The sequence below is a fragment of the Syngnathus leptorhynchus genome, chromosome 14 (assembly GCF_054491065.1).
Source record: "Syngnathus leptorhynchus isolate UIUO chromosome 14, UIUO_Slep, whole genome shotgun sequence".
Lineage (NCBI taxonomy): Eukaryota > Metazoa > Chordata > Actinopteri > Syngnathiformes > Syngnathidae > Syngnathus > Syngnathus leptorhynchus.
The window spans coordinates 9,161,127-9,187,106 of record NC_141208.1 but is presented as its reverse complement, the minus strand read 5'-3'; the positions used below and the strand labels follow the sequence as shown (position 1 = coordinate 9,187,106).

Below are 25,980 nucleotides of genomic sequence, written 5' to 3'. Positions count from 1 at the left end.
CAATTTGCTCTGGGTGTAACGTTTGATTTTTATTTTCAAGTTTGTACCCCGCAAAAATGTGCAGGGATTCTTAAATAGGACTTCCTGTAATGTTTCCTAGCTCGAAAACAAAAACATCAGGTGCCATTAAATAAATAATAATAAATAATGTGTTGGTTTTGAACTGCTGAATGGATCAAACTATTTTTCAGTCAAAGTATTCCTCTATTTTAGTTTTTAAAATAGAATGACTGTATTTTAGTTTTAAAAATATTTTCAGGTGCATCCGTTCAAGTCAGTCAGTGTACCTTTGGTCACCTGTATTAGTTCAATATTTGTTACATAAGATGAACTTTTTGTTCCATTATTTCGGCGTTTGTGTGTGCGCGTGCGTGTACAGTTTGAAGTGTCAAATGTGTCAAATGAACTATCAAAAGATACGGTACTTTTTGTCCACATTGAAGGATGCAATGCTTGACTTGTAATAAAAAGGCTGTTGTCATCGGGAACATTGGAGTGGCAACGAGCTATTGTAGAGCAGATAATTGAGGGTGAAGTGAAGCCTCTTGTTCAATCAGGTGGGAGTTTCCACATGTAGCTACCAATAAGCACATACTTGTGCATTTTTTTTTCACAGGTGGCTACAGAAAATACCTTGCTGCTTTAAATGATGGTGCTTTACATTCATATTACATAAAGGATATGTTGTTCTCAAGAGTACATGTCACGTTGATAAAGTGTTATTGAAGTGTATTGGAGTGTTCAGTCTGCATATTAAGTCACACACTTGGGCCTTTACAAAGATGGTAAAATTTATTTTTGTAAGGTTAAGGACATTTCTGTGAAAGGATTGATTTTGATTCATTCTTGAAGGAGAAATCACAATATTGCTTTGTATGTTTTGACATTTTTCCTTTTCCTTCTCGTAACGTAATTTGTTGTTCAGTCATGTTTTTTGTGTGCCTTGGTCGAGAAAAATTATTAGCATTCTGAGAATGGAGGAAGTGAACTTCAGGCTCCATCAGCGTGAAATAGAGGAAATGACAGAGAGGGAATTAGTAGTTGAATGTGGTGATGATTAGAATGGTAGCAGGCGTTAAAAAAAAAAAAGAGTCGAAGTGGTTGACTTTTCGAGGTGACTGTTTAGCCTTTGCGCACAAGGGGATGATAGCTGAATACAGATACAAGTCGAGCTTCAGATCAAAGCATATTTTCCAGAGATTGCTTCATACCAAGCTGGAAGAAATTAAATATTTATAGCATCCGCCACTGACTACAAGTTTCTTTCAACAAACCATCTTTGTTTTGGTTAAGACTACAGCTGTTTATTCTGAACAACCATTACAAGGATTGGTTGGCACAAAATGGTTACAATTAATCATTTCTGTCTCAACAAACATTATAAATGTAAAAGAATGTAAATTTAGAAATATTGTGTAGTCAAGTAGTGTTTCATCCACATAAATGTAATACATTATGGAGAGTATTTTAGATGAAGCTGCTTTAGTGTGGCCAATTTTGATTAGAAGATTGAATTGTTTCCTTTTCCATTATTTAATAAGCAGTCACACGCACTCAATGAAATGTCGTGAGAGAAATTAAAATAAGTCTTCTTGAGTCTCTATCTCACCAATAACATTTTTAAATCGTAATATGCAGTGTATTAGTTAACGCAAAGCAAAAGAAAAGACAGAAAGTTAACAGACAAAAACTGAAATTGTCTTTTGTTCCAGTTAAGTACGTATGCTTGAAATAAGCAAAAACAAACTAGATAACTCTTCAGGCAGGGAGTTAATTTTACATTAAGATAAGCTAGCTAGCAAGTGCGGGTGTTGTGCGCTGCCAATCATTGTCATTTGTTCATTCGAAAGGAGAATATGCAGGATTTTGTGGCTTTTTGAACCAGCTTGTTTATCAGTAGCTGACTGTCTTTGTTAATATATTTATTTATACCACCATATTTATTTACATTGTATAGATGCTCTTTTGATAGCAAATCTATGTTTTTTACGATTATAAGTTAGCATTAAGCTACGGCTCCGTGGTGCACTGGGTAGCACGTCCGCCTCACAGTTAGGAGGGTGCGGGTTCGATTCCACCTCCGGCCCTCCCTGTGTGGAGTTTGCATGTTCTCCCCGTGTCCGCGTGGGTTTTCTCCGGGCACTCCAGTTTCCTCCCACATCCCAAAAACATACTTGGTAGGCTGATTGAAGACTCTAAATTGTCCCTAGGTATGAGTGCGAGTGCGGATGGTTGTTCATCTCTGTGTGCCCTGCGATTGGCTGGCAACCGGTTCAGGGTGTCCCCCGATGACGGCAGGGATAGGCTCCAGCACGCCCGCGACCCCCGTGGGGACAAAGCGGTTCAGAAAATGGATGGATGGATGGATGGATGGACTTCAAAGCAAAACTTTGTGATTATTTTCAATACAAAATGTGTAATTATTGATGTTTATTTTGACAGTAAATTTCGACTGGGATGGTGATTAAACAGTTTAATGCCTCTTTTTGGAATACTATCCCAATTAATAACTTTTAATATACAACATGTTATCACAGCAGGTTTAAATCACTCAGATGTGGTTTGCACATCAGATGATGGAAAAGCAGATGATGGATTGGTATGTCTATTTTCCCGACTTGCCTTGTGAAAAGCCCTCATTGATGAATGAACAATCTACATTTTTGAAGCACAATGAATGATGACGGGAATCGTGGGCAGACGGATATTCAAAGCTTCACTCATTTGGGGCAAACAATAGCGGGAAGCTCTGCAACCAGCTTCTGCATTGAGACACTGTACTCAAAAAGATCAATACACCCTCTCTTGCCCGCTGATCCAATTCACCAGCGCTCATGTAGTGCATTCGATAGTGTGCAAACTGAGTTAAACACATGTATCTGTAAATAACACACAGCACACGTCATTGATGAAACAATTTGTTCTTGCACTGTATGAGATGTAACTGTGAATTCCCTGCATCATTTGTCAAAGTTAAAGTCAAAGTCCGCTTTATTGTCAATTTCTTCACGTTAAGGCACACAAAGAGATCAAAATTACGTTTCCCACCGTCCCACGGTGACTAGACACAGTACACACTCACAATCAAATAGCACAAAGAGTAAAAACGAACAGACAAGAGCAACGAATAAGTAATAAGCAAATAATCCAAATAAATAAACAATAAATAAATAAATAGACAAATAAGAGCAGCAAAATGGAGCAAGCGTGCTAATAGCAGACAGCCAGATCATAGCGCAAAAGAAAGTATGAGAGCAATCAATAATCGCTATCACGACAAGGCTAAGTAAAGGCGAGTATCACCCAAATAAACAGTTACCAACACAAGACATTTTTCGTAGAGGATAAATAATATATGCCTGTGAGGATTGTTATCATCAGTCTGCATGTGTAGCTGCTTGTGTTGCTATCTATCCCGTTTTGCATCTGTGCCTTGCATTAAGCTAGCAAGTTTTTATAAGGCAAAGTTACAAATTAAATGGACAATGTGTGATAAAGAATTTTGCATTGAAATAAAAAAAAACCATTAAAGGAATGACAGCTTTGTGATTTTTTTTGTCCTTGGTGGACTGAAATGCTATGTAAATTTATTTTTTTATTGTGACTCAATGTATCAAAGCATTGGCTGACATTGACAAGAAAAGTGACCATCACTGTTTCTTAACAGGTTCTAATACTTCCACAAAAACCTCATGGGCATCATGAGCTGATCTACCTGAAATATTATGCAATATCCTAGTAGGTACAACAGAAAATAACATGAGGCTATGCGTGGAAACGGTTGTTTAATGGGGCTTGATGAAGTTAAATAGAAACATCGTGCTGCCCTCCCTCGCATGTGTTGTTAGCCTTAAGCAGGTTACAGCACACAAGAGAGGACATTTGTATTTATGCTGTGTTCCTTTGTCAATGGAAATTTTTGAATGCTTTGTATTTGTGCGCACAAGTATGCGTCACTCATGTTTTATAACAGTGGATTTGTAAAAAAAAACGTTTTTAATCGGTACAATTTGTGTTAGGGTTTACAACAGTTTAGGTTTAGAGATCGGATTTAGGTTTGGGGTAGTTATTGGGGGTTTATGGTCAGAGTCAGGCCAAGGGTAGGCTTTTTTTTTTTTAATTCAGCATATGTTGGACAGCAGTCTTTTTAGGTAGAACTTGTAGTATGTTTGCATTATGCAAACTTGCTTTTCTCTTGCATAGAAGAAAGTTCTTGGTGTTTACCACTGTTTATTGCGGTAAATACAAGTACATATACCTGACTTGAAAACAGGTTGGCACAAGGTCAAGACTCCTCGAATGTTTCATGGGTATTGATATAACACGATGCTTTGAAGCAGCCTGTAATTAACAAACAATACAATGACCTCTGCAGTTTTAAATGACTAGGTCAACATGCATTGTTTCCATGGAAATGTTTCCCACCAGTGCCCGGGGCACAATTATGCATACCAAGTGAACACATATACCGCAAGGCTTAGTTTACAATACTTATTTTGAAACACATGGCATTGAGCAGGCTGTCATTTAAGAAATGTGGCTTAAATCAGTCAATCATCAGTGATGCTAATTGGCAAAGGACAAGACGGACACAATGAATTTAATTAGTGTTTGTGAGACATGTTAATCAGCTGAGAGAGACAGCATTTATTTTTAGTCCAGCATCAAGTCCCTGCAGGGTTGAATACTACACTGCCTAGTATAATAGTCCCAATAGTTGAATAAGACTGAATCAAAGTCAAAGTCAGCTTTATTGTCAATCACTTCACATGCCAAGACACACAAAGAGATCGAAATTGCGTTACCCACTATCCCACGGTGACAAGACATATAACAAAACATCCCAAAAAACAACACAAAAAGTAAAAACAAGAAGGCACAAACAATGAATAAACAAGAGCGACGAATAAATATAAATAAACAATTAAGAGGAGAAAAAATGGAGCAAGTGTGCATACAGCAGACAGTCAGAATACAGCGCGAGAGTAATGCAAGGCAGCCAACGCGGCCCAAAAGGTCAGGACGTTATGCAGCCGAAGGCGGAGGGGGGAGCCAGTTCAGGATCCTAACAGCCTGGAGTATAAAGCTGTTGGTGAGTCTAGTGGTGCGGGAGCGCAGGCTCCTGTACCTTTTCCCAGAGGGCAGCAGATCAATCAAAGCGTGAGTAGCTGGATTGAATGACAGCTGGATTTGATTTGATAAAAAAACTGAATGGGAAATTAGATTAATTTCTGAGTCGTTATTCATGGAAGTGGGTGCTGGACCTCTTGAGAATAAAGTTGTCTTTCAGGTTTATTATAGATGGTAATAATTAGCAATGTTATTTGTTATTCATGATTCAATATGTGCAGCGAGAAAGGTTAGTATTTAGTATTTAGTAGTTAGTTAGTATTCATTTGAAGGCCCTTTTTAAAATCCGTTTGGTAGGCTTGGGCCTGAACGTTTCTTTAACTTGGTTATGGTGACTTTGATATGATGTACTGTAACTCATGATATTACATTGCTTATAAATAATAATAATAATAATAATAATAATAATATAAATTTATCATTTTTTAAATAGGGTTGGCGGGTCTCTTGAATCCTTAAAAAAAACGACAATAGCGACATCTAGTGTTTTTTTCTAAAAACGGCAAGCAAAGGTCGTACTGGTATACGGAACGCAGCCTTCGGGGACCCAGTCGTTTTGAGCCCTTTTACGAATTTAAGATGCACATACCTTCATATATTAATTTTGAGGGAAAATTAATATTTTATGATAATCCCGATTAAAAGAACAAGAGAGCGGAACGTATATGGTAAAAAGCGTTGGAGGACGACGAAGAGAAATTGAAATCGAACGCAGCCGTATGGTCACATGCTAGTCAAGCTGGATCAGCTGACACTGAACACTTCTGTTTTTCACGCTCCTACTGAGCGCTCCCTTCGCCATCATATTTCATAAAAATCATCAGCATTATCATAATTTTTTTCTAGTGGTGTTTACTGGTACCGAGCTCACGGTTCGTTCGCTTATCAACTGAGCACACCGCCGAATCAATGCTGCTGGAGTGGATGATGGACGGACACGCCATTCTTTACACGGGGGTCACTTTGGCCTTCTGGAGCACAATACTCGTCGTCGGTAAGCTCGTTTCCACGTTTAAACGAGTTAGTTATGAATTAAAGTGCGTACAGCTTCAAGTTAACAAATAATATCAAGCACTAAAACCTTTGATTAGGTTTGTTTGTCGCTTTATCTGCCGTGTTTGACAGCTGTATTTCGGATCAGGCTAATTCCTGGTTACCAATGACTAGTACTGCGGCTCTTTCGCGGTGGATAGCTATCGTTAAAATGTCTTATTCATTGTAGTTTGCAATAAACAGCTTGTTTATTAGTTTGTTCGAAGGTCATTATTTCGAAAAATATAGCGGTGTTTTTTGAAATATCTCCACGTTACTGCAGCTAGCTTGTAACCAGATAACAAATTGAAGCTCGTAGTAAGATTCTGCAAACATAACCAAAAGAAAACTACTCTTTCTGTGCTTTGGCAGCGGACAAGTGGCCTATGTGATAATACCATGTGGTTAAAGTCGTATTATTCCTATTTAAAAAAAAAAATAAGCATGCAGAGTATTTTAACTAGTGTGGATTTTTAGCAGTTCTCACGACAGAGTGAGTTCTCACACCAAAGCAAGACGTAGCTGCACTTAAATGTGACTTTTGGCAGGAGTAGATGCAGTTATTATATTACAAATACTAATTGTCACTGTCTTCTTCTTTCTAGGTATATGCTATACAATATTTGATTTAGGGTTTCGCTTTGATGTAGCATGGTGAGTATGACGACCCCCCTTCTGGTTTTCATGTTGTTTACACCCAGAAAAACTGAGCCATGTTTGGGGATGGATGGAATACTGAGCTTTAAAATCAGAACATGCCATTTTCAATTGCTTTTAAATCTTTTTGCAGGTTCCTCACAGAGACGTCACCATTCATGTGGGCCAATCTAGGCATCGGTTTGGCCATCTCGCTGTCTGTAGTCGGAGCAGCATGGTGAGTTGTGACTGCATGAGGAGTGACACATCCTGGAAGTTTTGTAGTTTTGTCATCGGTTCCTCTTTTGAAGAAAATCATCTAACATTATGGAATTGGTGCGTCTTGAACTGTCTTATAAAGGAGGATATTTTTGTGTTTAAGTGGTGGGAGGATAGTTTCTTATTGCTTGTGTGCATGTTTCCTAGGGGAATCTACATCACTGGCTCAAGCATCATTGGTGGTGGAGTCAAGGCTCCACGCATTAAAACCAAAAATTTAGTCAGGTAGGCTCATGACAAAACATTTGTCTTTTCGTCAGACCAAAAACACCTTTTTGTTTTTTGTTTGTTTGTTTGTTTTTTGCAGATAACCACGCTGATATTGTGATATCCTCAAGTTTTTAAATATTTTTTTAAAATTTGTAAAATATTTTCTTTGATTAGAATATTTAAAAAATATATACTTTTGACATTTTCAGTTAAGTTTAATATATTCTCGTGCATTTTTTGCATGCATTAAATTATTTTTTGCGCTTTTCCTCTTCATTTTGGGTGGAGAATTATTTGAAGTTATTCTAGTTTTTCAGTAAAATTAGACTTCAAATGTATTTTTTTTCAATGAAATTAGGCTTCAGATTTATTTTAATTAATTTATTTTCACATTAGTGTTTTCAATAAAGTTAGGCATTTCTTTTAATATTTGAAGCTACATTTAATCCAGCATTTTCTGATGATCTTTTCTAGCATCATTTTCTGCGAAGCTGTTGCAATCTATGGTATCATCATGGCCATTGTTATCAGTAACATGGCTGAGGTAAACCACATTCCATATAAGCTCTGTCTTGTTTTGTCTTGTCCTGCTACAAAAAAAAAAAAAAAAGTAAATAAATAAAATGATTTTTTATAATCTTGCAGAGCTTCAGCGGCACAACTCCAGAGACCATCGGGGCAAGGAACTACCAGGCCGGTAAGACTGTACTTGGGAACCGCTGACACGATGGACATAAATTAAAATTATTAACGGGACGTCCTATTTTCATTAGTGCTTTGTTTATAAAAAGTTGGATGTGGCTTAAAGTCATATGAATTCAACAGGCCAATTGTCTTTGTGTGAGCAGGCTACTCCATGTTCGGCGCAGGCCTGACGGTGGGCTTCTCCAACCTCTTCTGCGGCATCTGCGTGGGCATCGTCGGTAGTGGGGCGGCGCTGGCCGACGCCCAGAACGCCAGCCTCTTTGTCAAGATCCTTATTGTAGAGATCTTCGGCAGCGCCATTGGCCTCTTCGGTGTCATTGTGGCCATCCTGCAGGTGAGCGACACGACTGCGGCATTGAATTGAAATTGTCATGCATTTGAATCTTTGGCTTGCGTCCGCAGTACTAAAATGGATTTTAGATTTGTCAGAAGGGTATTTTTGATTCTGTTCAAAATTAGAGAGGAAATGAACAGTAAGTGCGTGTTACTGACAGTGTTACTGTTTCCCCTCCCCTGAAGACATCAAAAGTAAAGATGGGCGACTAAGGAGAGGACAAGAGGAAGATGACAACACTGCTGGAAAAATAAGTTGTGTAAATACACCGTAAATTATTTAAATGTTGCTATTTGCCGTGTATTGTCTTCAATTGTCATTTCAAGAAGAACAAGTGTTTATCCACACTCTTACTGAAAGATGGTTGAAAATGAGACTATTGAGTATTTGAACGTGTCTTTTGGATGTGTGTGTGAGAGTGTGTACCCCTTTCCTGTGAAGCATGAGCTTGTTTAGAATTGTTCATTGCGCTTGCCTGGTCCGCGAGAGACCTGCTTACTCAGTAGCGCCCCCTAAAAAGTTAAACAATTCAGCCCCTGACACCAGCATCAGTGACAAATTTGGTGGACTTTTGTTTTTATTTTTATTTTTTTTATGATGAGGTCCCATGTCTGAAATTAAAGAGGGTAAGGCCCTACATGGGAATTCACCTAAATGAGTGCAAATCAAAAACAGTCAGAGGGTTCATCTGAGCTACATTACAATTGAGCATGTAGAAAAAATCATGTAAACTTCAAATGTACATTTTTTTATTTGGTTTCTTTTCCATATAAATGTCTCTTTCTTTTTCTTTTTTTTATGCACTGTTGTCTTCATATATTGTAGTTGTAACATTCCCTAACCTGATCATTGCTTCATTGTGAAAGCTTGTGGTGAAATCCTGTATGATATATCAATTTTACATGACGCAACGCCATCTATTAATTATTATGATGAAGTTGTGAAGGACTATTACAATGTCAATGTTGCAGGAGTGATATCACCTTTACATGATTAAGCCTGAAAGGAAGGTGTGTACCAAAACTCCATATTTTTGTCGGTGATCTGCGTGAGTGTGTGTAATTATGTTGACGTGATGGTGACAAGAAAGTTATACAAATGTCCAATAAAAATAAATTGTGTCCTCATAAAATGCCTCTGAACAAAACTGTATAACTCGGCTCCATTTGACTCAGCCAAATTTTGCAGTGTTCCTTTGCATCCTCAAGACGGCGCTACTAGCACATACTCGTGCTGAGTGAACTTCTATGTCAATTATTAGAAAATGGAAGACATACAAGACCACTGACAATTTCCCTCGATCTGGGGCTCCATGCAATATCTCACCCTGTGGGGTCAAAATGATCACAAGAACGGTGAACAAAAATCCCAGAACCACACAGTGAATGACCTGCAGAGAGCTGGGACCAAAGTAACAAAGACTACCATCAGTAACACACTACGCCACCAGGGACTCAAATCCTGCCGTGCCAGATGTGTTGCCCTGCTTAAGCCAGTACATGTCCAGGCCCGTTTGAAGTTTGCTAGACAGCATTTGGATGATCCAGAAGAGGATTGGGAGAATGTCATATGGTCTGATGAAACCAAAATATAACTTTTTGGTAACAACTCAACTCGTTGTGTTTGGAGGAGAAAGAATGCAGAGTTGTATCCAAAGAGCACCATACCTACTGTGAAGCTTGGGGGTGGAAACATCATGCTTTGGGGCTGATTTTCTGCAGGGGGACCAGGAGGACTGATCTGTGTAAAGGAAAGAATGAATGGGGCCATGTATCGAGAGATTTTGAGTGAAAACCAAATTCCATCAGCAAGGGCATTGAAGATGAAACTGAGCCGGTCTTTCAGCATGACAATGATGTCGAACACACCGCCTGGGCAACAAAGGAGTGGCTTCGTAAGAAGCATTTCAAGGTCTTGGAGTGGCCTCGCCAGTCTCCAGATCTCAATCCCATAGAAAACCTTTGGAGGGAGTTGAAAGTCCATGTTGCACAGCGACAGCGCCAAAACCTCACTGCTCTTGAGGAGATCTGCATGGAGGAATGGGCCAAAATGCCAGCAACGGTGAGAAAACCTTGTGAATACTTACAGAAACCTTTGACCTCTGTCATTGTCGACATGCTCGGTGGCCTAGTGGTAGAATGTCTGCCCTGAGACTGGAAGGTGGTGGGTTTAAACCCTGGCCGGGTCATACCAAAGACTATAAAAATGGGACCCATTGCCTCCCTGCTTGGCTCTCAGCATTAAAGGTTGGAATTGGAGGGTTAGATCACCAAATGATTCCTGAGCGTGGCACCGCTACTGCTCCCCTCTCCCCTAGGGGATGGATCAAAATCACATGGGGATTGGATTAAAAGCAGAGGACAAATTTCACCACACCCAGATGTGTGTGTGAGACGATGATCATTGGGACTTTTTAACTTTAACAAAGAGTATATAACAAAGTATTAATGTGAACTGTTACTATTGACCAAATACTTATCTTCCACCATAATTTACAAATAAATTCCTTAAAAATCCGACAATGTGATTTTCAGATTTTTTTCCCTTTTGTCTCTCATAGTTGAAGTGTACCTAGGATGAAAATTACAGGCATCTCTCATCTTGTAAGTGGGAGAACTTGCACAATTGGTGGCTGATTAAATGCTTTTTTGCCCCACTGTATCTAATAAAGTCACTTGTTATATTTTACTATGTCGTTTTTACAGTGATAGATTTTGTTTGAATTTCATATTTCATTTTTGTTGAGTTGAATGCAACCAACTTTTAACATTTTTATATTCCAAAATATGTAACGCAATATGACAGTTAAAACATCAATTATTAGCTCAATAATTAACTGTACCTTTTCCCATTTTAAAATAAAGACAAACAGTATAGTTTTTGATACCCACTGTCTGAGAGTAAAATGATTAAATAAAATGGATGGAAAAACATTACAAGGCAGAAAAAGCAAAAACAAAAGGCGCCCCCCCCCCCCCCCCCCCCCCCCACTCGTTTTCTGCTTGGGCTTCCGTAGTGAGTGAAAGCGGAGCAAAGCAGAGGGACCTGCTGGACAGAGGAAGAGGAGCATCCCTCCATCCTTCATTCTTTCCTTCCGTTTTCTTTTTTTGTTGTTGCCTTGAAAAAAAACCCATAATCAAATGACATCAAAACCATGAGGACCTCGCCTCTCTACTCGCCTCCTTTTCGCTTGAACGTCGACGCGGCGGATACGCTTGACGCTAGCTAAACAACACTGCTTTTTCTTTTCTTTATTTTCCTCACATTTTTTAGGTCTCATTCTTCCATCATCTGAGAGTCCATATCCGTCTGTATTGGGTGAATAATTTATTTCTTGTAAATAAGTATTTTTTTTAATTTCCTCATACGATGTGCTGCAAAGAAGAAACAAAGATGCAATTACCCGTCTGACAAAATCAAGGTAAGCATCCGTGCTTTCCCCTTGCATCCCGCGCGCGCTTTATTTCAGTCCATTTTTCATCTTTTTTGGGGTGCTATTTCTTTGTTTCTACCACATCCACTGTCTCATTTCCACCCGCCATGCTAGCCCTCCCTCCCATGCACAACAACACAGCTGCCTCCCAGCTCTTCTAAAGTCCACTCTGCAGCCATCCCATTATTTTTGCATAATTCGATATTTGCTTTAATAGACACATGCGTGTGTATTGTATCATGACTTGTGCAGGGGTCTGTTTTGTGCATGTATCTCATTATGATGATGCTGGTAGTGGGGGGTAACATGGATGTGGAGGTCGGTCCTCACGATGAAGCTGAACCCAAGCAGGCAGTTGCACGCAGGCTGGGGAGAGCGGGATGTTAATCCAATCCGACGCGTCTCTCATTTCTGACACTGGATCTCTTCAGAGAGGGACCGGAGCGATGCTGTAAGTCACTGAACTATTAGATGCGCTTATAATAATATCAAGTAGCACAGTTGAAATACCACACGGTTGACTTTCAAGCTAGTATCGTTTCTATGGTAGGGTCATTTAGGCACCATAGAAAGGAATGTAGTATTTGGAAAGCCCTGGTGAAACACTTTCTAACTCGACTTCTTGGACTAGTTGTCATGTTTATTTCTATTTTTGCAGTGCGGTGTTATTATGGTTAACTGGTAAAATCAGGTTTACATGCATCTGCATCTGTGCATTATGATGCCCAAGAGTTTTGGAGTATGTGGCTTGTTTCAAGTCGTTGTTTTATTTTCATTTGCAAAGTAGCAGTCATTACAAGGAAGTGATGACAGGGGTGATTGATTAATTGTTCTAAGTAGTGTTTGCACTAAAGACTCATCTTTGCTGTGGGATTTTATTTGACTGTGGATGATTTGTCTTAGATGTCCTTATACGTATTTTCTGTTGGCCAGTGTGACAGTTGTCATGAATAGTAATTGGCATTTGCATTAATTAAGTGTTACCAAGTGTGTGTGTGTGAGGGGGACTTTGTGGATTATATAATGCATTTTTTCAGAGAAACAGACTAAAGGAGTTTGTGTTAGTTATACACATTTGCACGTGGGCAAGCTTGCTTTCAAGTCGATCTGTTTCATTTGATGGTGGATAATGTGATGAAATGGTGAGAACAGGGGTCACATTCAGACGTCACTGAGCATGCCATGGTCCGTTTGTTGAGAGGAGTGATTAAGATGTACCTTGTGTGATTGTGTGTACCCTAGACTTTTTTGACACTCTAGATTATTTCTACTATATGCTAGTTGGTGGTTATCATGATTATTTGTTGACAGAAACAATGACAATAATCATATGAAAATTACTATACTTTTTGCCCGCGCATAATAGATGTGCGCGACCTAGCGTACACTTTTTTTTTTTTTTTACTACATGGATTATTTGTCGTAGAGCTGCGGGGGTTTGGCCTATGAACCTCGACGCTCTCGTGCGTGGCGAGGCGAGACGAGCCAATATCAGCGCTCATTCGCCAGGCAGCAACTGCGCTATCGCTCATCAGATAGCGGAGAGGCGCCCGTGTCGTCGGGGGCGTTTAATTACAGACGGAAGGTCACAGCTTCAGCGCTCTGAAACACTGATGCCTGATAGATGAAGTTGATTGGAGTCAGCGCGTGCCTCTTGGGGTACTGATATAAAGAATAACAGACAATTAGCCAAATGTGTGTGATGCATTAGAAATGATTCAATAGACTTTTTTTTTTATCTGCAAAAACCTGGACCACACAGTACTCTTTAAGCCTTCAATTATAATATTCAGCACTTTTTGGGAATTTTGCCTATTTGTGGATTAATTTTGTTCTCCGTTGGTTTATTTTTATTGCGCAAGATGTTGGTTGTTGGGAGCTAGGCGGTGAGCTAAGGGCGCTTGCTAGCTAGATGGCATGAAAAAGGGGGTAGCGGTGCTAGTGACAAGTGAAAGCCTGGCCAGGTCCTACCCTTGGCCATGGTACAGCTATTAATCCTGATGAATGTCAACCATAAAATAAAATGTAAAAAAAGAAGAACATTTTCAGATGGAGAAGCGGCAACCAAAATGCGCCAGTGTGCTCGTTCAACCTTAAGGCCTTGCAGCTATACATTTCCATTTTTACCCTTCCTTGCATTTACGGTATTCTTCAGCATAACACCACTGCAGTTGTTTTTACACGCGAGTGGCCAAAGAGCCTTCAAACACGGCCTATTCAGACCAGAGCATGAAGGACAAAGGCTGATCAAACAGACAGCCACGGAGCACATAATTGGACGGCGGTGGCCTTAAGCCTGAAAGGCCAGAAAAGACGCTCGTAGTTTAAATGGAGCCCGAGCCAATCTACCCCACCGAGCCACCATCCTTCTCTTCTTCCGCCAAAGCTCTTCATTTACTCCTTTGCTCTGCTGCCAAATGAGCAGCTGGATCAGAGGAGAAGATTTCGAAGCAGAGGGGGTCTTGGGCTCCAGACGATACTTTTGCGTGACAGTTGTCCTGTATCAATATCACATGACATTTTGATGCTGTCGTATGGAAGTTGAACTCTGATTGGCACGACTCCTGTGGAGTAGAAGATTTTTGCAAATCAGTGAATGCAAATCAATGAAGTTGCTGAGTCCTGACTTAGTCGGTCGGCATCTTTTTCAACATGAGTGATTGAGCTCAAATTATTAGGGTTTTTTGAGACTTTGACCAATCTAATGAGTAAATCTTGACTTTGATGCTCATTTTTTCAGTTAAACTCCAATTTGAATGACATGAAGATTTTCACGAGCAAATCTTGTAAGATTCAAACATCTTGTGAATCTTGCAAGACATTCACACAGGTTCTTATGATGTTGTTGTGTGCAGTTAAATAAGATCATTTTTCCTGAAATTTGACTTTAGGGGGTAATCGGGACTCTAACAAATCTCATGAGACTTCAACAAATCTCGCAACACTTCTTCAAATATCAAAAAGTTGTATCAATGAACTCCTGTGTTACTCTAGAGCACTACTTTTCATTTGAACTCCAATTTGTATGACTTTAGGGGTTTCAGAAAGTTCTGCAAATCTCTTGAGACTCGAACAAATCTTACGAGACTTCAACATGACTTGGAAGGCTCTACCAATCAAATTAGGTGCGACATTAGATGTGTTATTTTCTCAGTTTTCAGCTGAACAATACCATATTGGCCCGATTATAAGACGGTGTTTTTTGCATCAAAAAAATACTGAAAAAGTGGGTGTCGTCTTACATTCATACATTATACCCATTCACGTTGACTTATGTGTTGTATATTTGTCTGTTGCAGAACCACACACACACGCACACACACCACAAACCACACACACCCTTCACACGGTTCACTTTTGCCAATTTGCCTGTATGCCCCTATAAGCCACAGTGCCTGTTACTTTTTTTGCCAGTAATTCAGTAAAGCAATCAAAAACTGAACCACGTCTTCCCTCCTGTGTTCTGACTGACACCCCGGGGCGAAAAGAGCATAACCATGACTCAGGCTCCCCAACAATAGCGGTAGCTGTTTGCATTATTTTAATGCAATGTTTTTCCTTATTCAGATTTATTTTAAGACTACACTTACATTTAGACTTCACTTTGATGGTTAATGCAGTTATTGCAATTTTGTTGTTTTATCACAGTATTTATTTACATTTCAAAACCCAGAAGCCATTCATTTACAAATGTGATTGCACTTTAGTTTACATATTTAAATGTTCAGATATTAAGATGTGATAGACAGTTTTTGCATGATTTGAATGAGGCAAAATAACATGCTTTTTCTCTCCAATATATTGTTATAATCATTTGTTTCAGATGTACTGTAATTATTTTCTGTATAAAAATTAAATTTGGTGTTCAAAAAGTCTTTTTTCAAACTTGAGTCTTGAAAAAGAGGGGGTCGTCTTATAATTGTGGTCGTCTTATGTTCGTGCAATACGATATTTTGTACGAGGTCAGGGACATTAAGGACATTAGCAAATCTTATGACTTTGACTTCGACTTTATTTGGCTCTTAAGGCATCCATGCAACTTGCCTCTCGTCGTGCGATGACGAGCAACAACGTGCAGGCTGAAGAGCAGCCGTCGGATGTTTTCATTTTCAAGAGCCCCGACCTCCTTCAGACCATTGGACGGCTGAGAAGCAGTGTGTTGTGTACTCGAAGAGCTTTGTTGTGTTTTGCTCTCTCTTGAGTACAGTTTCTCCCTCTTTGGTCTTTTCATCTTTGCGCTGCTGCTGCTTATTATTTTTATTTTTTTTAACTCTGCTGCTTTTAGCTTTTTGTTGTTGCCTTTGTAGTTACAGTAACACCCACAGCAGAGTCTTGGGCCAGTTAAATGTACCACTGGCAGTAAGTCTGGCATTTTCTTAAAAATCACTTTATTTCAGGGCCGTCAGGACTAATTATTGATAGAATCGATTATATTGATAATAAAGTCTGATAAGATATAATCCACAAAGTTGTTTTGAGTCACTGTATAGATTTTATAGTATTTGACTTTAGTTTGATCCCACTTGAAGCATGAAGTGCATAAAGTGGACTTTTATGGTGATAGTAGTAATTCAGCTGCACAGACTGTTCATTTATAATGCACAGCAGAGATGTGTTGTCATCTTTAGTAGACGTCTCCGGAGATCGAAATGCCTCACCTCATTTCCCCCAAATATTTATACCGCCTCTCGCATCGCTCCTTTGTATTTTATGAGGTGATAAAAAGATGAGCCAATTCGTGCTGCACAATGTTGTCTCTTCTTCTGCACATGCGGGAGACATTTGGTTCTCACGCCAGAGAGACGAAGGTAGCTTTGATATGTAAAGAGACGCACACAAAAATGATTTTATGTAAAAGTCCACATTTAGCATTAAAATCTGCAGTGTGACCTTTGCCTTAACACTGTCAATATACACTGCTAAAAAGAAATTAAAGGAACACTTTGAAAACACATCAAATTTCAATGGTGAAAAAAAAAAGTTGGATATCTATACAGATATGGACAGGTTAATGTCTCAGGAACAAAAGGATGCCACATCTTTTGATGGAAATAAATGTTTCCAGCCTACAGAGGGTATATAGACACCCCAAAAATCAAAGTGAAAAAATGATGTGGTAGGCTTGTCCATTTAGCCTAAATTCAATTTCGGCAATACGGATGGTGTCTTGTGGGATGTCCTCCCAGATCTGTCTAAGGGCATCAGTGAGTTCCTGCAAAGTCTAACGAGCAACCTGGCGGCGTCTGATGGACCGAAACCTTATGTCCCAAAGGTGTTCTATCGGGTTTAGATCAGGTGATCGTGAGGGCCTTTCAATTGTGTCAATTCCTTCATCCCCCAGATACTGTCTGCATACTCTTGCCACATGAGGCCGGGAATGTCGTGGATCAGGAGGAACCCATGACCTACTGCACCAGCGTAGGGTCTGACCATGGGTGCAAGGATTTCATCCCGATACCTAATGGCAGTCAGACTGCCGTTCTCTAGCCTGTAGAGGTCTGTTCGTCCCTCCATGGAAATGCCTCCCCAGACCATCACTGACCCGCCACCGAAGCGGTCATGCTGAATGATGTTGCAGGCAGCATAGCGCTCTCCTTGGCTTCTCCAGAAGCACGTCTTTCACGTCTATTACAGGTGCTCAGGGTAAACCTGCTCTCATCTGTGAAAAGCACAGGGCGCCAGTGGCGGACTTGCCAATTCTGGTGTTTTATGGCAAATGCCAATCGAGCTCCACGATGCTGAGTAGTGAGCATAGGGCACACTACAGGACGTCGTGCCCTGAGGCCACCCTCGTGAAGTCTGTTTCTGACTGTTTGGGCAAAAACATTCACACCAGTAGCCCGCTGAAGGTCATTCTGTAGGGCTCGGGCAGTGCTCAACCTGTTCCTCCTTGCACAAAGCAGCAGATATCGGTCCTGCTGATGGGATGTGGACCGTCTACGGCCCTGTGCAGCTCTCCTAGAGTAACTGCCTGTCTCCTGGAATCTCCTCCATGCTCTGGAGATTGTAGTGTGAGACACATCAAATCTTCTTGCAACAGCACGCGTGGATGTGTCATCCTGGAGGAGTTGGACAATCTGCGCAACTTCAGGAGGGTTAAGAAATCGCCTCATGCTTCCAGTCGTGATAATGACTCTTGCTAAAGCCAACACTTGTGGAAAAACAGTTCAAAAAGATCAAGAGGGAGGAGCTTGAAATGGCCTCCACCTGCAAAACCAGTCCTGTTTTGGGGACCATCTGGTTGTTGCCCCTCTATTGTACCTGTTGTTAATTCCATCAACACCAATGCAGCTGAAAGTGATTAACAACCCCCTCTGCCACGTGCCTGACCAAAACCTTATCAGAAAAGTGTAATTGAATTCATGCCATATTTAATCTTTTTGAGCAGTGTATATTTTTTCCACAGTCAACCAAGAAAATGTAGTCAATGTCCATCCCGCAATGATTCCGGTTTGTGTTGTTGTTCTGCTGTTACTGACATTTTGTCAAGGACCACACAAGGGATTCAGGGATATGTACGGTAAACCGGGGAGGCCTGGCTTCTCCTTGCTTTAATCAACAGCTAAAGGTCAGCATGCGGCCGAGCGTCTGATTCATCTCAACTGGGCAACAGCGCGCCTCAAGCCCGCTCGCTCGAAAAGTAAGAAGAATGAGCCTGATTTGGCTATGTCATGATTTTTAAGTCACACGCTGGTGTTCGTGTTTACATAACAGACGGCGGTTTGTTTGGCTTGATGGAATCAGCACAGAAAGCTGCTAACCTAATCAAGCTGCATTGCTAGTGGCTTCAAACTGTCGCCAAAGTAAAACCTGTAAAAAGAAATGAGATCCCCACTGAGCATGTTGATCATTAGTGCTGTAATGTTGCTAAAATGATCTGCACTTGAGTAAATAAATGCCCCAAGCGAGCCACTCACTATTATGCGTTGAGTAATATTTCGCTGTGGATCTATAAACGCATTGACGTACTTCACATCAATTATATTAGAGCAGGGGTGTCACTCATTTTTGTCGCGGGAGGCTTCATAGTCATAGTTTCCTTCTGAGAGCCATTGTGACTGTCAACTCTTTATGTTATATACAGTATAGGCTACACAGCAAACTAATGATACTATGTAGTTTTGAAATCACAGAATAGTAAAAACTGTTAAAATATTTTAAAAAGATGAATGGTAATAAAAATTGCTCTCAATTTCTGTATTTTAAAAAAGACATGACAATTTCTAATTTTAGTATTGACCCATGAAGTCCATGCACAATTTGTCTTTGCAGGCCACATAAAATGATGTGGCGGGTCGTATCTGGTCCCCGGGCCTTGAGTTTGACACCTATGTATTAGAGCCTGAATGAAGCATACCCACTGCCATCCCGCTGCATATTTATGTTTTATGACCAAAACATGACCTAAATTCTCAAGCACTTGCTTCGATATTAACACACACACACACTAAAATTCTCATGCTGTCGCCTTCCATGACGGCCATGTAATCCATTCAAAGAAATGACATCAGCAACTGTTATGTAAATTAAATATGATGGTGTTGTCAAAATGTGTATTTTAGGGGCTCCAAATAGAACTCTCATAAATCCCAAATATTTATTTTATAGCCCTTGAGAGTTAGAAAAATTTGTCTCCAATACCAGTTTGACACACACAAAGTTGGTCCGTCATCTAGAGACACAAAAAAGGACCCATGCATGACATTAACCAGGAAGTTGTGGTTTCGCACCTGGCATTTTAGCTACCGTAGTTCTGAGCTAGCAACCTTCCATTGCTTCTTCTGTCTGTCTGTCCAGTTGTGTTGTGCTGTGGGATTGGGGGAACTAAACTTGCCTCCAGCAAGATGTGCTCCAGATGATCAGGTGTAGCCTTGCTGATGCATTTTTGATAAGCAGCAACTTGAGGTAGGGGAACGGAGAAAGGTGAAAGGAGGAGCGATCTGCAGGTTGTTAAATGTTTGCTTTTTGCAATCTTTGCACAATAACGTCTCCTCAAGCTCCAGTCATGAGCCGTAAACATTTTTTTTTGTTTTTACATCCACATTGTTCCCGCTCGAATGAGACAAAATGTCATCTTCCACATGAGTTGAGGATATACAATAAGCCTGAGGGCTCTACTGAAAACATCTGCGAAACACACACACACACACACACACACACACACACACACACACACACACACACACACACACACACACACACACACACACACACACACACACACACACACACACACAGGAAAAGACACTCATCAGCCACAACATTAGGTACACTGGCACGATTCAATGACTCTAAATCAACGTGATAAATCATTCTCAAATATTGACATTTATGGACAATTTATATTTGAGGTTCCCTGGTTCTTTAGAACCCGTGATCATGTTTGTGTGTGTGCGCGCAGACGTGCATGTGTGTCAACTTGGGATAAAACATTGCAGCTGCGCATGAGGCATCCATTACATTTATGGGACGAGCAGAAATGATGAGAGAACGGCATGAAACATTTCCCTTCCAATGCTCCTTCATCTTGAATTAAAGTCTCCAATTTAAAGCCATGACCCAAGCGACTTCACTCGACTGATTTGATTCACACACACACACAAGCACATACATACAGCCAGACATAAAGTTGCACTTAAGTTTTAGCGAACACACACCGTCGAGAGAGTTGCCATCGTAATTGTGTCAGCGCCAACGTCACGACGAAGCCCTGCCGAGCTATTAAATATAAATACTGCAACTGCATAAAAAGGAGATAAAGTTAAACACTCAGGAGGCCATCTTATCTTCCCACATTTCTTCGGGACTGTGCATAGTAAAAAATATAAGTCACTTGGGCTTCTTATTGACTCATTCTTGAACTGAAATGTATTTATTGACAATCAAATTCAACATTTTATGAACATGGGACGCTAATGTGGCTAATATGTAAGGCTATTGGCTAATGCTAATGCTCATGGGGCACTTATTTAGGTACAGACTTGTATAATTGGAGCCAATACAAGAGTTATACGTTTGTGACTGATAGGAACTGGTTCAGCCCATGAATACCGAAAATCTGTAAAATTGATGACTATTGCGATGCATTGGAGGGGAAAGAATTAGAAAAAAAACTTTTCAATTAAAGTTCTGACAAAATTTGACAAAAGCCAAAAAAAAAAAAAAAAAGGCCAATAACGACAAGGTGCTGGGGGAGAAAAATCAAAACTTAAATAGTCCATCTTAAGATTTGCAGTAAACATTCAGTCAAATTTGTGTGTATTTTTTTTGTGTCGCTAACAACACTACTTGGTGATAAAATATGACACAAACTCGTGTTTTTTCATCATGAGGACCTCTGGAGAAGTTGTTTTCTCAGTAGCACATTTAATGGCCTCATTCCTCTGTTCCTCCACCAAGTTTTTAATGAAGAAGTTTCTCCCGCTGCGAGACAAACAAGCCAGCCGTGTGGAGTGTGAAATAAAAAAACAAGCTCGTTTTTACCTTACATGTCTTTCAGTGCTCAAACAACGACTGCAGGGATACCATTGTTCTCATCTTTGTTTTGTTGAAGAATCATTTCCACTGACCTTTTTTGGCTGCGAGTAGGCTTGCAGAAAGAGTAATGAATTGGCGGTGTCTTTACTGACAGATTTTTGAAGTGGAGAAGGACACTTAGGAAAGTGGGGTGTTTAATTACTTTTACTAAAAACTCTTAGACTTATTTTAATCAGGAATGAAACGGGTCGGATCTTTAACAGGATTTGCTGCTTTTTGGGGGGGGGGGGATCAGGAAAATGTTCTTATATTAGTGATCATGGCTTGGTTATACCCAGAGCCAGTGAGAACTGATCTGATAATTGTTGCAAATAATTGTTTTTTATTAGTTTAATCAATGGAATAATAGCTGAAATAATATATTGTAAAAGAAAATATTGGATAGGGACAGCCCTAGTTGAGATTCTACTCCAATTTGATTTGATTTAATTTCACTTTGTCCTCTTAGGTGCCTGAGACCACTATCCAGGAGGTCTACATCGCCAACATCCCAGACGGCAACGGGATGACCTGTTGCCGGAACCTCGTGACCATGTTTTTATTCATCTGAATGGCTGCCAACCGCCGTTGGAGCATGAGCACATATCGCATTGCCTTATACCTGAGATAACGCTCATTATCCTTGCTCGAGCGTGCTCCGTCTACACGGGATCCATTCTGATCAAATAGTTTTGGATCCGACGGTCATGCAGGGAAACTTTGGGACCAAAGTAGCAGCTTGGAATTTGATTGGAGCCCTCGTGTGTCTCCCAAAGACCCAATGCAAAGAAAGGTGAACTGCATACGCTGTAGAATTCTTGTCCATCGGGATATCGACCACAAGGCCGTCGCGATGAGCGCATGATTGCAACGGCGCCGCGCCATCTTTGTCGTGGCCGGCGGTCGTCCGCCGCTCGTTGTCCTCGGCCATGACCCGGTTGATGTTGGGCCGAACTCTGGAGCGCATCTGCAAGGGCGTCCTGTTCCTTTGCCTGCTCCACTTCCTCATCATGATGATCCTCTACTTTGATGTCTACTCGCAGCGCTTCGACCTCTTCAGCCGCTTCAACAACGTGCGCAACGGCTCTCGCAACGCCAGTGGACATCATTTCTACTTTTACAACATTTCCAGGCTCAACGCTACCGCGGCTAGCTACCTGGCCACAGGCGAGCAGGCGGGGCCCACCGCGCAGCCGTACGCCAATCGGCCGCCTTCGCCCAAGCCCCTGCCGCCGTGTCCTGAAAACCCCCCTGGTCTTGGTGAGTCAACCTCAATGAATTCCCTACGCTCTGTCCGCCAGCAAAGCCATGCCATTTGTTAATTCAGGCATTGTCAACACCAAAAGAGTATTTCAGTTCTTCAGAAATCAATTTTTTAAGATTTTACTCCTTGATGTAATAATCAAACATGCTGTGCCCGCATGAGTAGGACCAGACCAAAAATAATGCAGTTTCCTCTTACAGTTGGTGTTAATTTGGGCAAATTCTTTGGTTGGAGTTCATCCAAATATATTTGCCCAAAATGGCTGCTTCAAACCACTTTTTGTTTTGTCTTGGGCATGACTCATCTATTTAATCCGTCCTATTATGACAAAAATAAAATTTGTAGTTAGAGTTTTGAATAGGCAAGAAATTGATTTTTAAGCTACCAGGCCTTTATTGTTCCCCTTTTTTAAGATTTTGGAAAGCTACAAGCACCTCCAGTCTTTTACCAATTAGCAGCAGAGCTACTGTAGTTTTTCTGGCCGATCCGCAACAGAAAATGGATTTAATATCAAGTGTAGTGCTGTTTCTTCTCTCAGCGAGACCTCACGGCAGTTGCTTGCCAAAAACAACCCAAGCTTCATGTGGAATCAAAAATGTTTGATAATGTTTACTGCAGATTAGCTGGTTTTCTTTCATATTCGACTGTGGCATCAAAAGATCCAGCGGTGTGTTTTCCACAAGGAGCTCGGATGAGATTCTTTTTTTGTAAGCAGCGTGCATCAGATACTCAGCGGGTGGCCGTGAATTTGTCACTTACCTCGCCAGACATCACCTGCTGCTCTTTTCTTTCTCTCCCGATGTGCCCGGATCCGGCAAGCGTGTTCAGATGCCCCGCCGTGTTGATGTAGACACTTGCGGTAGATATATTTCTGCAAACATGCGGCTTTCTCATGGTTCAACTTCAATCCTTTCATTGCGATGCTATAATCAGGATACTTTTGTAGTTGCGCACACACAAACATACACGCATGCACACACACACACATGCATATTCTCATACGCATAAACACAGATTCAGAGGTGTAACATTTAATTGTTTTAGTGAATGAATTAAATAAAAAATAAAAAATTGGATATACCGTATTTTCCGGACCAAAAGGTGCACCGGATTATAAACCTCACCTTCAATGAACGGCCCATTTTAAAACTTTGTTCATATATAATGCGCACCGGATTATAAGGCGCATAAAATAGAAGCTATACTGCAACAAACTGCGGTTGACTAGGGTTGCGATATGCATCAACTAGCCAATAATTAATGAGCCCTCTGTAAACAATCGCGTTTCTCAAACTATCCTATAAAATGATCACAACTGACTAAAGTTTGATCTAACACCTTGGTATTGCTTACCTATGTTTCCCTTCCATATCAATCCGTAAATGTACTCGAAACATTAACAGAGCAGCCGATTTTGACATGAAATGGCCTCGTGCGTATAGCAGCTATCACTATAGCATTAGCCACCTGCAAACTCCCATGAGCCTCAGCAAAGTGTAAACAATCGCACTTCTCAAACAAGGGCTTAGAAAAATGATCAGAACTGACTAAGGTTTGATCTAAGACCTTGGTACTGCTTACCTATGTTTCCCTTCTGTATCGATCCGTAAATGTACTCGAAACATTAACAGAGCAGCCTATTTTGACATGAAATAGCCTCGTGCGTATAGCAGCTATCACTATAGCATTAGCCACCCGCAAACTCCCATGAGCCTCAGCTCGCAGACTCCCATGAGCCTCAGCAAAGTGTCAACAATCGCGTTTCTCAAACGAGGGCTTAAGAAATGATTGGAACTGACTAAAGTTCGATCTAACACCTTGGTACTGCTTACCTTTGTTTCCCTTCCATATCGATCCGTAAATTTACTCGAAACATTAACAGAGCAGCCTATTTTGACATAAAATAGCCTCACGGGTACAACAGCTATTCAGTGACGTCCCCTGACCACGGTTGCCGTAATGCTGGTAAGCGATGCAACCTTGTAATTTACTAGTTGTAGTAAAACATACTGAAAATTTTGGCAGAGCACTGTGTACAACCAGTATGGATCAACAAATTCATAAATTGATCCATATATAAGGCGCACCGGACTATAAGGTGCACTGTCGGCTTTTGAGAAAATTTTAGGTCTTTAGGTGCGCCTTATAGTCCGGGAATTACGGTAATTAAAACCCAGTTGTAGCCAACAACAAAAAACGTGACCTGTAGAGCATTAGTTCCATAATCAAACCTCTTTCAGAAGCAAAGGAATATATTTATGAAATATTGTTCAAGATAAAAACCTGGGACTATACTATAGTTATGCAATTACAAAAAACGCGTATGACGCTAATTGTATAATTGTATTGTTGTCATTAAACACACTCAAATGCTGCGCTTTTCTTTCTCGCCTGTAAAACACTCGTTGACGAGCTTTTGCTTTCTAATCTAATTGCTATTCTCATTTGCTTTGAAGAGGTCTCAGCACTCCCAAGACTCTTCGGGGACTTGACAATGTTTTGGTATTCATGGCAGGCCCAGGTGTGCCCTTATAGCTCATCTCGCTCTCGTACTATGTGAGATGGTGAGAGAAGAGCTTTTTAAGAAGGATGGTGGGAAAGTTGGTGGGAAAGAAAAGGAAGGAAGTGCAGGTGGAGAGGTGAGGGGGTGGGCTGGTTGGACTCCAAGGGACATACGCACGCACGCACGTACGCACGCACGCACGCACGCACGCACGCAAACACACACACACACACACACACACACACACACACACACACACACACACACACACACACACACACACACACACAAAACACACACACAGAGTACATAATGGGTGGATGCGAGCCACTCATAGAGGCAGCACCTGTCAGCTGGTGTTCTCCTGCAGCCAAGTGTGTGTGTTTCTGTGTGTGTTTGCCAACTCGATGCATGTGAGCCAGAGCCTGAATGAACTCGTAGAAAAATAACGGCCAACTGAATAATGATTACCGCATTTTGGAGGTTTTGTTTGCTGCAGTGCAGATGGGGGTTTTGGAGCTAATGTTGGAAGAATACCCAATATTGGCAGTATTTAAAAAAAAAAGATTGTTCACGGATGGAAATACATGGAGACTGTTTTTATACTTTGAAAGGTGCAGCTGTTTTGATTAGCAACAAGTTCGGAATAGGCTCAGCTATTACCTCTTTAACGGAGATGGTTTTGTACAATTAGTGAAAAACAGGTGTTGTAATAAATCTGTTGAATGTCTGTGTGTAAACTTTGTTTATGAGCTGAGATAATTGCAGTTTATCTTTTTATTTCATTCCAGAAAGCAGAGGACGTCAATTGATGGACGTAAAACTAGCTTTTTCGTCAAAATTCAGAATAGCTTGCTCGCAGACATTTTGGTAAATAGGCTGATACAGTAACAAAAGTTTAGACAGTTATTTTTCTTGATATGTCTCCTTTTATGTAC

General features: G+C 40.7%; 2 protein-coding genes across 3 annotated transcripts in view; both read left to right on the top strand.

Annotated features, from left to right (window-relative positions):
- Window positions 1-5,639: 5,639 nt before the first annotated feature.
- On the top strand, window positions 5,640-9,458 carry atp6v0b (ATPase H+ transporting V0 subunit b). The gene is made up of 8 exons (XM_085930891.1): window positions 5,640-6,124; window positions 6,768-6,816; window positions 6,953-7,036; window positions 7,225-7,302; window positions 7,762-7,831; window positions 7,933-7,984; window positions 8,136-8,326; window positions 8,512-9,458. The coding sequence occupies exons 1-8, from the start codon at window positions 6,040-6,042 to the stop codon at window positions 8,536-8,538; spliced, it is 636 nt and encodes a 211-aa protein (XP_085787017.1). The 5' UTR covers window positions 5,640-6,039; the 3' UTR covers window positions 8,539-9,458.
- A 1,937-nt stretch (window positions 9,459-11,395) lies between these two features.
- Window positions 11,396-25,980, top strand: part of b4galt2 (UDP-Gal:betaGlcNAc beta 1,4- galactosyltransferase, polypeptide 2) — a 51,501-nt gene continuing 36,916 nt past the window's right edge. For both annotated transcript variants that reach the window (XM_085930879.1, XM_085930878.1), the window contains exons 1-2: window positions 11,396-11,747; window positions 21,745-22,535. In XM_085930879.1, coding sequence (XP_085787005.1) covers window positions 22,205-22,535 — 331 coding nt within the window. In that variant the 5' untranslated portion in view covers window positions 11,396-11,747; window positions 21,745-22,204. The remainder of the gene's footprint in view (window positions 11,748-21,744; window positions 22,536-25,980) is intronic.